Source organism: Leishmania mexicana, chromosome 22 (assembly GCF_000234665.1).
Source record: "Leishmania mexicana MHOM/GT/2001/U1103 complete genome, chromosome 22".
NCBI classification, from domain to species: Eukaryota; Euglenozoa; class Kinetoplastea; order Trypanosomatida; family Trypanosomatidae; genus Leishmania; species Leishmania mexicana.
The window spans coordinates 98520-111408 of record NC_018326.1 but is presented as its reverse complement, the minus strand read 5'-3'; the positions used below and the strand labels follow the sequence as shown (position 1 = coordinate 111408).

At 59.1% G+C, this 12889-nt stretch overlaps 4 protein-coding genes across 4 annotated transcripts; all 4 read left to right on the top strand.

The window, feature by feature from the left end:
• Positions 1-1118: 1118 nt before the first annotated feature.
• LMXM_22_0270 (conserved hypothetical protein) lies at positions 1119-1346 on the top strand (the record flags this gene model as incomplete). The annotated part of the gene is made up of 1 exon (XM_003875433.1): positions 1119-1346. The coding sequence occupies one exon, from the start codon at positions 1119-1121 to the stop codon at positions 1344-1346; it is 228 nt and encodes a 75-aa protein (XP_003875482.1).
• Positions 1347-2739: 1393 nt separating this feature from the next.
• LMXM_22_0260 (conserved hypothetical protein) lies at positions 2740-3588 on the top strand (the record flags this gene model as incomplete). The annotated part of the gene is made up of 1 exon (XM_003875432.1): positions 2740-3588. One exon carries the CDS (start codon positions 2740-2742, stop codon positions 3586-3588), a length of 849 nt encoding a protein of 282 aa, XP_003875481.1.
• A 4924-nt stretch (positions 3589-8512) lies between these two features.
• On the top strand, positions 8513-9289 carry LMXM_22_0250 (hypothetical protein, unknown function; the record flags this gene model as incomplete). Its single annotated transcript, XM_003875431.1, has 1 exon — positions 8513-9289. One exon carries the CDS (start codon positions 8513-8515, stop codon positions 9287-9289), a length of 777 nt encoding a protein of 258 aa, XP_003875480.1.
• A 2190-nt stretch (positions 9290-11479) lies between these two features.
• Positions 11480-12469, top strand: LMXM_22_0240 (hypothetical protein, unknown function; the record flags this gene model as incomplete). Its single annotated transcript, XM_003875430.1, has 1 exon — positions 11480-12469. The coding sequence occupies one exon, from the start codon at positions 11480-11482 to the stop codon at positions 12467-12469; it is 990 nt and encodes a 329-aa protein (XP_003875479.1).
• Positions 12470-12889: the final 420 nt, after the last annotated feature.

Sequence of the window (12889 nt, the reverse complement as noted above, 5' to 3'; positions counted from 1 at the left end):
CACCGGCAGCCCGTTCGTCCAACGCATCCCTTTACGCCTACCGCCACCCCTCTCCCCCTCTCTATGTGTGTGTGTCCTGTTCTTGTTGCTGTGCTCGTTGCCAAGTCACATGCCGTCCCCTATCGATGTTTTGCCCATCGTTATCTCCTCTTATGTTTTCCTCTGTCGCGCCCGATGACGCCGTCTTCAGGCACGCTCACGACGAGGGTTTTAACAGAAAGGTAGATACCTAAAAAAAGTGCTTCTCAGCAGCTCACTCTCTCTCTTCGACACGGACAACTCAGCGAAGATGTTGTCGGCGTGCTCTCCACCAACAGCACGACTTGCCTACACACCCGGCGACTGGGGGGGGGTGCTAAGAGGAAGGAAAATGGAGTAGAAGGCATGGAACCTCTTTCTTTTTCTCAGTGAAGGACTTGCATGCGGCCGCGTGCACGCGCCGTATGCGTCAGTAAGTAAACCAAGCCACAGCCACGCACACATCCCCCCTCCCCCACATGAGCTGTCAAGTTCTGAGGCCGCTGAGAAGGTGTGCATGTTGGTGTGTGTGTGTGCGGGTGTGGGAGGGGGGAGACGGGGCTGTCAGGACAGGCGTGAGTGGCTTGGAAAACAAACCGAGCAGCTGTAGCCATATGCATAAGTGACGTCCTCCAAGACGCTCAGTCGCTGTATTTCGTGGCTGAGTAGGTGCGTCTCTGATCCCCCCCACCCCCGATCCTGCTCGCCCCTCTGCGTCTCCTTCCCTCTGCTCTCGTCGACATCAACCTCGGCTTCGCTTTTGGCCGTCATGACGCGGTATGGTGAGCCTTTCTGTTCTTCCCTTGTTATGCTGTCTTGCATCAACTCCTCCCTGGCTGCTGTTCATCTTCCCCCACCCACCCTCTTTTCTCTCCGTTCTCGTCGTCTACCCACGCCGCGAACATGCGCGCGCGCACTCGCACGCACGCTGGCGCTCGCTTCTGTTCTTTGTTGCCGTTGCCGTTTCTGTCGGCGTTGCTGTCGGCGTTGGCGCCCCCTCCTTCCCCCTTACGTGCCCCGATATGATTTCTTCTCCCCACGCTGGAGTGTGTCATCAGCTTGGCGTGTGTGCACGTGTGTGGGTGTGAGCAGTAGCAGCAATGAACCTGGGTGTCAAGCAAGAGTCGTTCCGCATAGAGACGATGATGAGCTCTTTGCGGGAGGAGTGCTTTAATTTGTGTTGCAAGGACCTGTACAGGGAGGCAGAGCTCACCAAGGACGAGGTGCACTGCATTGACCGCTGCTCGTGGCGGTACCTGCACACGAACAAGATCGTGTCTAACTCGCTGGATCGCAAGAATCAAGGCGGAGGCAAGAAACTGATGTAACTGCGTCGGTGGGGAGCTCCATCGTGAACACCGGCTCTGTCTTGCTGTTCCGCCGCTGGGCAGTGAATGCCGTCTTGCAAAGATGCACCACGGAGCACGATGATCGGAAGAGTGTTGGTCTTCCCGTCGACGCGCACGTACAGCCCTTGCGCCGCCGCCGCCTCCTTTCTGGCTGTGTGTCTCTCTTCAAGGTCGGATGGAGAGCGAGGGCTGGAGACGGGGTGTGTGGCGCTGTTCTCTGACTTCGCTATTGGTCATCTGTTCCCCGCTGGTGTCACCTAACAGCCTCTCCCCGATCCCTCGCGCCGTGTCCTCGGCGTACGTGGGTCTGTGCCGTCGCTGTTAGGTGCCCGCTTTTTCGTCCTCTCTCACCTCACTACCACCACCACCACCACCACACTACTCTCCGCCTCTCTCCTCACCCTGGCTTTCCGTTTGGTATCGGATGATGAAGACGGAGGTGGGCGAGAGGAGACACGCGCTAAGGTGGAGGAGGAGGGGGTGGAGTGGTGTGTGTGGTGTGTGTGTGTGCGAGGGGGGCTGAATGGGCGCAGTCACGCACGCTGGATAAATAAGAAACGAAGAGCAGCACAGAAACCCCGAGCAACACAATAGGCTCTTCAACTACGGGCCGTGTCCTTGGCATACTCCTTCTCCTTTCTGTACCTCAGCTCCCGGCCCACAAACACTCCGCTGTGCGATGTGCCCCTGCACGGATTTCTTCGTGCTCTCTCCCTGCGTACATGGTGGAGCACCACGCGCGAGAGGAACCGATGGACAAGACGGGAATGCCAGCGTGGCAGCTGCTCCGACGCCGCCACCGCCGCTGCTATGTGTGTGCGTCTGTGAGTCTGACATCTCGCTGTCAGGGCAAAGGGTGAGCACAGCACAGTACTGTGTTCCCGTTCTCAGCGCTCTAGCGTATTTTCAATGGTACGCGCACTCCCCAACGCCGCCAACCGGCGCCCCTTGCCGTCCCGTCTCTCCCCCTCCTTGGCATTGAACGCGCCCCACGACTACCGCAACCGCTCCCTCTCCCAACACTCCCTCTCCCTCCCTCTACCCCACCCCTCCACCCCATTCATGCACGTGCCAACACGCAACAATGATCAGACGATCGAAGGAAGAACGCGCATTGGAAGCTCATCGTATCCAGGTCACGGACTCATTCTCGTTCACGAAGGGAGGACTTGCTCCGTTCTTCGAGCCCTTGCTGTTGTTGTTGTGTGCTTGCGGCTGTCACTTGTGTCGCCGTCAGCTCTTTCCCTCGTGCTCACTCCCAGTCCTTCATTGCTCGAAGTCTGACGACGTGGAAAGGGGAGCGGTAGAGGAAGCACGTCACCGCACGAACAACACTACACAGACGGCCAGCCGGGACGGAAACTGCACGAACATGTCGGGTGCACTGCGCAAGCTGTTGGTCCTCGCCTTTGCGGCGCTGCTTCTTGCGAGCATCGTCGTGGCGGATGCGGTGCCAGTGGAGGACACCGATGCGATTTACCTCAACGGCGAGGAGGCGGATGACATGTATGCAGATTCGGAGGCCGGCACGGGCCGCGCGCCTTACGTTAGTCGCGCCTTGTTCCTTAACGCGTCGTCGCAATCCTTCCCCTCCTTCTCGGTAGGGTCGAAGGTGAAGGTGATGATTGCCTTTCAAAACAACGATAAAGAAGCCTCGCAGGTGGTGTTCCTCGTCGTTGGCCTCCTGCAGCCTCCGCAGCAGTACCACACGACTATTCAGAACTTTTCCGTGGTCCGCCAGGCGCGCAAGGTGAGGAAGTCGGAGACGGTCAGCATGCAGTACACCTTCACCCCGGACGTCCGTCTCGAAAGTGGCGAATACAATATGGTGCTCGGCCTCTACGTACAGGACTCGGCAACGAACCGGACGTACTTCATCACGGCCTTCAACTCTACCGTCAGGCTTGAGGACCCCCTCGGCACGGACCCTCGCACGGTCCTCACGTACTTCACCTTGCTCGCCATCTTTGGCGGTATCGCGTACGTGGTGGCTAACAAGTTAGGCGTAGTGAAGTTGATCAAGGCGATGATGCACTCGAAGGGCAGCAGCTACGGTAGCGGCAGCGGCGCAAAGCACGTGGAGGTGGGCACCGGAGGCCCCGGCTACGATCCGGCATACATCAACGCTGACCACCAGCGCTACCGTGATGAGGTGCTTCATAGGAAGTCGTCCACTCCGCACTCTCGTCGCGCGTCTGCGTCGCCAAAGAAGAAGAAATGAGCGACTCGCCTGCGCGGCGGCCCCTTCACATGTCTGCGAAGATGTGCGTAGGTGTATGAGTTCTGTAATTGGCGTGTGGGGCACCTAGATGTTTCCGTGGGTGCTCTCCACGACAAGCACCCTCTCTCTGTGTCGGGTATCTGTCGGGATGGACGGAGCACTCTCCGTCGCTCTGCCCTAGCGGCACTCCTTGTCTTTCCTTTATGGGTGCTGACCGAGCGGGTGATCCACGCCATGATCGCTGGTGATGCTGTTCTCATGGACTCGTGCGGTTTCACGCACGATTCCGGGTATTATGGGAATGGGTGCGCACTCTTCTATCGCACATCGCGGCGTTCTGCCCTCTTCCCTCTGTCTCCTCCATTGAAGCACCGAAGGTAACGACGAAAGGCAGAGCAACGCACTTCACGGAGCGCTAGGCGGGAAGTCAGGAAGGCGGCTCACCAAGTGATGCGGCACGCACATGCTGTGCAGGCGCTTCCTTGTGCATCGCCCTGTGTACAGCTTTTTCCGTCATCGGTACTACTCCTTCAGCCCACTCGCTCTCCTCTGCGATCTCGTCAAAGACGGGGAGGGAGGGCGGTGGGGGGGATAGAAGAGGGCGGGGGACGTTCTCGATACATGAACCGCCCGCTCGCCCTTTGTCGTTCGCTCTCTCTCTGCGCTAGCGCATTGCTCTCGCGCGCGCGTGTAAGCGGGCAGGCAGAGGAAGAAAGGGTGGGTACACTCTAGCACACACACACACACACACACAAACACACATGTGCATAAGAGCGGTGGACCTGACCGGCGAAAGATTTGTGTGTGTCTGTGTAGGGAGGGGGAGGGAGACAGCCGTGTAGCACATCGGAGTTGCGAAGGGTTTTGACTGGGCTTCTATTGACTCATGCGCACTCCTCGGGTGCCGGTTTCCCGACCCGCTCCAGAGGCCTCCCGACCCCTCCCCCTTCCTTGCCCCACCCCCAATTCGGCTTTCTCGCCGGCTCTCTGTGTGTGCAGCGGTGGGGGTGATGTTATGTGAGGGGGGAGGGAGGGAAGGGGGGGGGGGCAGGGGGCCGCTCAAAGTACGGTTGCATCTGTTTGACGTCCGTGTATGTGTTTGGGTATAGGTGACTGTCTCTCCCTGTGTGGATGTCGACTGCATGTTGTTCTCGTTGGTTGACTGACTGGTTCACTTCTGTTCGTGTGCGTGTGTGTAGCTCTCCCTCGCGTGCTTTGGATGAAGTCACATGCATCCGGAAGAGGGATGCGAACACGAGTTGCCACCACCAGCGCCGTCATGCACTCTTCCACAGAGAGGGAGACGGGGAGAGACAGGCAGGCACCAGCAATGCCGGATGCATGCGTGAGAGCAACTCTAAAGGCGTCTATGTTCGTTGTAGTCCGGCGTTCTCACGGTTGTGTGTCTGCGCGTGGTTTTTAACGTATCAACAGGAGAAGGAAAGCGAACGGCGAGCAAGGCAGCACAGAGGCGGGCAGGCGAACACGGTCATTAGTACACGCCGGGCCGGCTGTCGAGCGGAGCCGGCCATGACGCACCCACGCGCGCACACACACATAAATGCGTACCCCGTACCTCAGAGTGCCCTGGCGGCCGTGCGAAACTCGTGCTTCGCTTTGCCCTTTCCCCTCGAGTGCGGTGACACTCTGCAAGGGGTTCTGTGCGTAGCGGGTGAAGCATAATGCACCTCACAACCTTTCCCGGCCTCCCACCCTCCGTGATTGCCGATAAGGTATGGCGCACCCATGCAGACACCGTCAGGCGCTCGTAGGGGTAGTGGTGTTGGTGAGAGTGTGCGTTGTTGTGGTCATCCGGATGACCCGCAACGATCGCGCAAGCCACTCGTACATGCCGCCATGACGGAGCTGCGACCATCGCCCATGGCGTGCACGCATGTGTCGGCGCAGGTGTGCAGCGTTCCAAATCCTCGTTCCTGTCTCGCCTTTTTACCACGCCTCGCTTTGTTTTACGTGTTTGTTGCTGCCCACTTGTGTCCCCTCTCCGCCGATTGTACTTTTCACCGGTCTGACAGAGCGCCGCCGCCCTCCTGTGCACACACGCACAGGTCATTGAAACAGCATCCTTTTCTGTGTCCGTTAATGCTCGCCGTCCTCAGCATCCTGTAGCGGCGACAACGGTGTAGGCAGCTGTGAGGGAGGGCTTCCCCGGCGTCCCTGCTCCTCTCCCCCGTCTCGATCTGCTTGACGACGACCAGCAGTCCGCGTGCGTTCGTGATCTGCGTCTCCACCGGGTTCAAGACTGGCGCACAGCTGCACATGGTGACGACGCAGGGCTCTGTTGTAATCAAAGTTATGTAGCTGCTCTCCGAGATGCCGCAAATGCCGCTGTACCGCAATAAGCACAAGGGTAGGATGTAGTGAAGGGTTTGCCATCGTGCTCAACGGAACACCTCAATCGAACGCGGTGAGCGCCGGACAGCATTGGAGGTGCACTGGCAGCTCTCGAAGACCGTCAAACTCAATGGCAGAGGAGGCTGGTGCTGCATGGACGTCGACCTCGTCCCGTTCGCCAAACACCCAGCCTATCCACAGCGCGCTTCGCGGGTGGTGCCGTAGGGTGGCGTATCAGAGATGACGCCGCGACAACCATGTCCACCACCTCTTCGGCGCGACTCCCCAACGGCCCGATTATCCCAGCGGGGTCTTCCGCCTGCCACTCCGGAGGTACGAGCACCGCAGGGGAGGGGGAGGGGTGCCCGTCCTTGATTGGTTCCACACAGCGGATCTGCAGAGCAGCGACTCACCGGTGACATCTTCTCTGGCTTCGGTGCCGCGCGCACAGAGCCTCATGACGCAGGTCCTGCTGCAGATGTGAACGCACAGGCACACACCGTGGAAGAGACCTCCGCACGCAACGGACCACCACCACGCAGCAGGCGCTCTTTCAGCTCTTTGTTCGGCTATCCAATGCCAGAATGCCGTTCGTGGGCGGCCTGCCGTGAGAGTGTGCGCACCAAACGGTTCACCGTCGTTTTGGCAGTGATGTCGCCACGGCAACGCGTTTACGAGCACTGTTTTGAGGATATCGCCCGCAGTTCCTCGGAGAAGCTCGTGCGCGGGGTCATCCCCCTTTTGACGACCCCGTCGTCCGCCTGCTGCCCATCTGCTGCTGCTGAGCACACACCATCTCGCACCCCGCACTGCGGTGTCCACCGAAGATGCCGGCGGCAGCGACTGAAAGGATGGCGGCACGACCGTGGAAGAGTTCCGCCTTGCAGAGTTGCTGATGGAGGACGGCTGCCAGCTTGGCACACGCAACGACCTCTCCGCGCACACGTTTGCCTGCGCCTCACTGCTCGTGTGCTTCTCATGTCGGCCCGGCCCTATCTACGGGTCCTTTTGGGGCACGGTGCCCCAGTCGCACACGTGGCACCGAGTGAGCGTGCTGTGCAGTGGGGTTGTGGCGGCTTCTGCTTCACTGAGGGACATGCAGAATCTCCTCCGCTGCTAACCTGGAAATCTGCATGAGGAGATACTACTGTACCGTCGGGGCGGGGGGGGGACATTAGTGGGCCATAGACGTGTTCCACTGCGCTTCGCTGTGTGCCGCACTCCGTCTCCCACACCGCTACCTCCACCGTCTTTCATGGGCACTTGGAACGTTTCACGTTGGCACTGTTCGGCTCGGTCGTGCCAGGCACCTCTGCTGACGTTTTTTTTCTGGATGTTTTCTTCGTAATGTGGGCCTTTGTCTCTCAAGGTCCTCTTCCACGCACTGTATTCGCTGCTGCGATGCTTACGAAATAGGACCGTCTGTGACTGTACCAGTCGTTCGCGTGGAGGCGCGACAAGAGCCCGCCGTGTAAGCTTTCGTCTGTCGCTTGCGTGCAAGGACACTGTGGGAGGGGCACACGACCACGACACACATACGCCCGTATGCGTGGCTCTGCGCTCGCCGCCGCCTCTTACCTCTCCTAACCCTCTTGTGTTGCCTGTCACAACGTGACGGCCAAGAGCAGCGGAGCTCGACGGCTGAAGGGAGGGTGGAGGAGCAGACACGCACCCGAAGAAAACGTACTTGGTTTTGGCCGGACTCGCGGCACCTGTCCAGCACCTCCGCTGGCTTGCTTGCTCTGGTGTTGGCGCTGCTCTCACGTTTTTTTGTTGGTTCCGTTTTTTTCCGTCTATTCTCCTCCTCCTCTCATACACTGCCAACTCATCGCTGCTGCCCACACGCACACGTCGCATCGACGGCAGCGAAGACGAGGACTTCTTTCGTGAGCCCCACGCCATCCCTGCGTCATTGGGATCCCCCACCCGAGAGCAGCACGACAGTGGTGATACTCCTGCGTACCACCTCCACCTCAGAGCCCCCCCCCCCCTCCCTCCATATCACACGACATTGGTTCATTGGCCTCACCTGCCCCTTACTCCAGCGCTCGCCCTCGCTCCATTGCGCGGACGCCAGACATCGCGCGACTCTTGATTTTCCAGTTTTGTGCCGCGGTATACATTTTCGGCCGCCTCCGTTGCATTCGACACCGATTCGCCGGCGTCTCATTTCTGTCCTGCCGCTGGTTGTCGCCGCCTCTCTTCCTCTCTCTCTGTCTGTCTGTCTGTCTGTCTCCGTCTGCCTCTCGTGTCCCGGCCACCGGAGGGCTGGTGGTCGCTGTGGTGTGGTGGCGGAGGCTCGGCGTGCAGGTGTACGCACACGCAGCCGCTATCACTTACCAACAGCCTTGCTGGCGCGCACAACGGAGTTGCGTTCTGCGCGGGCTTGTGTTCGTGCTTCCCGGCGCGTGTGGGTCTTCTGTGTGGCACCGGGGTGGTAACCCGGAGTTCCCTCGTAGTGTCTCCCATTCGCCTTCGCGCGCACACACGCACGCGCACGGTCCTCCCGTCTTCTCGCCTCCGGCGTAGCGTCACATTGCAGTCCGCTGTCGAGCTCTTTTATTCTCGACTCATGCCGGCCCACGAACGTATCATCGAAGTGGCAGGGCTGCAGAACTGCCGCGACCTCGGCGGTTACCGTACACGGGATGGCAAACACGTCGTCAAGTACAGGCACATCTACCGCTCCGACAACGTTGGCGACGTCACGCCTAAGGGCAAGAAGATGCTCTTGGAGAAGCTGCGGCTCAAGTACATCATCGACTTTCGCGGTGCGGAGGAGAAGGCGCGCTCGCCGTATGCGTTCGCAGGTGCCACGTACCTCCCGCTCCCGATCGATACCTGCTTCATCACCGAGCACGTGCTAAAGAACCCATCGCTGGACGGGCCATCTGCGGAGGCGCTGCTTCGGCGAATCGCAACAACCTTTCTCATCGACTTCAAGGACGTCTTCAAGAACTTCTTCGACATCTTTCTCAGGGAAGCAAAAGGGCAGCCGGTCTTGTTCCACTGCACAGCTGGGAAGGACCGCACCGGCGTGGCCGCAGCGCTCCTCTTGACCGCCCTGGACGTGCCTGCAGAAACTGTGATGGAGGATTTCATGCTGACGAACCAGTGCTGCGTACCACCATCGTGCGAAACGGTGAAAGTGGGCAACTGCGTCATCTCGAAGGATGCTGTCAACCTACTGTTCCGTGCCCAAGCCTTCTTCCTGGAGCTGTGTTTTGACGAGGTGTGCAAGAGGTACGGCTCAGTGAAGGCGTACATGGAGAAAGAGCTTGGGATAGGTATGGAGCAGCTAGAGAAGCTGCGCAGCTACTACGTCCGCTCGACCTCATCGAGCTCATGATGGCACACCTGCGTGACCACGTCGGAGGCAGGGAGGAAAGCCACACTCTTTTTTTTTCTTTTGCTCTTGCGAGCGTCTCCGTCTTCTACAAGAGGGGCGAGGGGGGGGGGAGTAGATGGTGGGTATACGACGGCTGCCTCTCGTGCTGCTCGAACTCTTGCGGCTCCGTTGAACCTACCCCGTTACTTGCGTTGCCTTCCTCGTTAGCCTCAAGAACTAGGGACGTCTTTCATAGAATGCATGTGTGCGCACACGCGTCTATGTGTGCTCGCTGGCCGGTGTCCCCTCCCTTTCTGTTCCTTTATAGTGACGAGGCATGCGGCTCGCCTGCCTGCGATCGGGTCCCGCTTCTTGTATTATAATTTACTTTTTCGTGTCTCCGTAGCGAAGCCGGCCGCCCCAACGTGGTGCTACGGTCCGCCCAGTGCTGAGCGACAGGGGAAGCCAAGCGCCGGCAAGACTGCCTGTTGAGGTGGACGTGTGCGGCGAAGGCTACGGCAAAACTGGCCGTGGGTAGCGACGTGACCAGCAGTGGGGCCTGGGTCGATTTCTATGTCTGCACTACCCCTCTGCTGCGCGTGGTCACGTGCGGGGCCCCATCATCCACTTGCGTGTTCTGCGCACGGAAGACACTTTTGCGGTGCGGTGATGTGATGCGTGTAACACTCGCAGTGTACCTCACGAGCATCCAACGGCGTCGACGATCTTGTGAAAGCCGCACATCGTGAGTGCGTGACTGCCGCTGCGAAGAGTCCTTTGCGCGGCCACTGTGGTTCCAGGGTCTGTAAGAAAAAAACAGCGTCACGGAATTACCGACGCCATGTGCTGCAAGGATCGCCTTCACGACCCCCCTCTCCCAACTTCTCCGCGAGCAGTTTGGGCTGCCCGGCCCATTCCTGCCCCCCCCCGTCGGCGCAAACCGCCCATGGCGCCACTCTTTCGACCGTTTCTAGCTTATGCGCTGCCTCGGCTTTGAGCTCCGACCAGGCAGATGGGGAGGAGTTGCCGACGGAAAGAGCACGGGAGCCATCGGAGAGAAGCTTCCGCGCACAGGACGCTGTGTTGCCACAAAGAGGTGGGACCCTCGGATTACGTATCCGCGCGGGCGTGCCCAAGCTGAAAAGCTCGCGTATGTGGCGTCGAACAGTCACACAGATGGCACCTCGCTACCGTAGCGCTCGCCGCCATCACACCGGAGGAAGAGAAAAAAGAATATACTCGTATCTTCCCTGCCTTTTTTTATTCTGCTCGTTTTTTTTTTGAATATACATAGATATACACGTGTATGTGCATGTATATCGTTGCCACTGTGTACAATGCACGCCTTGTTGCCTGCCTCTCCTGTGTATTTCCGTTTTCATCTTCATGTATACATGTAGAAATACACGTTGCACATACACACACATCTATCTGTATCTATCTCTATAGATACATGAATCGATTTATGTTGCCCCCCCCCTCCTCCCTCCCCCTCACCCTTCCTGCCTTTTTTTCATACCCTTGATGTGCCTCATTTTTCGTTTTTTTCTCCACTTCATTGCTCCTGTTCTGCTGTCTTTTGTTTTTGTTTTCCGTCCCTTCGTGTGTGTGCATCCCTCCCGCTGCCTCTGAGGCTCGCCACAATGCAAAGGACGGGGAGGGGGACAGAGAGTATGGGCACAGAGTCCTCCCGTGTTGGTGCGAGTGCCTCTCGCGCTCTTCATTTTTTTTTGTCATCCTGTTCTTCGCGTGTTTGTCTCGGTCTGCGTGCCGCCACCACGAATGCGCTATCGAACACCCCAGCAATATAACGTGGCCGGAGACCTCAGGGACGCACCCACCGTATCGTCTGCTGCCGTACGATCGCGTTTGGCTCTGCTTGGTCTCAGTCATGTGAGCCTTGCCCCAGGGCCCACTTTTCCGCCACCCAACACTCGTCACATCCTCCTCACGCTCCTCCTCTGCACGGTGGGTCGGCGCGTTCTCCGGTCGTCCTCAGAGAGGCCGTTTTTCAAATCTGTTGCACCCTCCCTTCTTCTCCCCTCAACCCTTTCTTACCCGTCGCCACCGCAACGGCATCGAGTTGCACTCACAAGCACCCCAACCCCATCCCCACCACTTCACCTGAGCAACGTCGAGACCTAAAACGCAGACAACGAAACGCTGCGTGCAGTTGCCTCCTTGCTCCTTCCTGCTTTCAGTTGTGTGGCTATGTCAGTTCATTTGGCTGAGGAGCACAGCGTTCAGGTGCCCGCTACACAGCTGCAGTCCCACGAACAGGAGGCACAGCAGCAGCCCGAACCCGATGCATCAAGCGTCCCGACGGAGAGGCGCACCGACCAAACCGCCTCGCTGTCACCGGCGGCAAAACGCCACCGCCTTGAGAAGCAGGAATCAAAAGAAGTGACAGAAGACGCGACGCGCGTGATCGATTATGGGGAGGACGCAGACCTCGAAAATGCTGCTCGTGTCTCGGCGACGGTTGCGCTCCAAGACGACCTCGGCAGCCCCGTGGACGCGCTTGTCGGCGGGGCTGTCGGCAGCGTTGATGTGTCCGGCAGCACCCTTTCTGTTGAGGCTGATGTGACAGGCGTGAGTGACGAGACGCTTGCGGGGTCGGACCGCGCCACTGGTCCGGCATGCGCAGAGAAGGGCGCAGTCACGCCCTCAGTGCGCGAGCCGGAGATGTTGAGCCACACGCAGCCCCCGCAAGCGATGCTTCACGCAGAGTGCGAAGATACACCGGCGCAGTCTTTGCCAATGGAAGACGGCAATGCAGCAGCGCCTCCGGTTTGCCTGAGCATAGATGAAGAGGAGGCGGTCGCATCGCCGCCCTCTGCGCTCGCAGTAACCCTCGCGCACTTATCACAGGCTGAGGAGAGGACTGCGAGCGGCGTCACTGCGCTCAACTCCGACACTATCGACGGCAATAGTGCTCCCCGCTGCCACGCTGAGGGAGGGGTGAGCAGCGCCACCGAGACCGAGCACACCGCTGGTACCGTGACGACGACTGAGATTCCTTCGCCGATCCCAGAGGACGGTGAGGACGGCTGTTTACCACCCTCACGCCTTTCCGAGGCGGCTACACCGCTGCCGTCAGTGCCCGCCGTCGACGAGCGCCCCAAGGCGGCAGGCAAGCATCTCACGTTTGCTGGCGACGCGTCGCCACAGTTGTCGATGATGCGGTCCTCGCCGGCATGATCAGATGACGCCTACTCACGCCCTCCTCTCATCTTGTTGGTTTGATCTCTTATTCCCTTTTTCATTTGCCTTCCAACTTCCTCTTGCGCTTCGTCAGAGGGCTGCGGTGTACGCGGACCGACGCCCACACAGAGAGCTACACAGCACCCACGGAAAGAGGGACGCACGCCGGTGCATACACGTTCAGGCACGTCACGAGCGAAATGTGACGATGGCATATGTGCGTGTGTGGTTGTCGGTTGGTGCGCGTGCGGCGTCCTGTGTGGCGCCTCGGATAGTTCAGCTCAGATTCCTCCGTTTCTTTTTTATTTTTGTTTTCCTTTTTTTTTCTGAATGGCGTGGGTGTCTTCTTTTGCGTGCTCTTCCGCTGCTCTGAAGTACGTGCGCACAGTGCGTAGGTGGATATCCACCTATACCGCC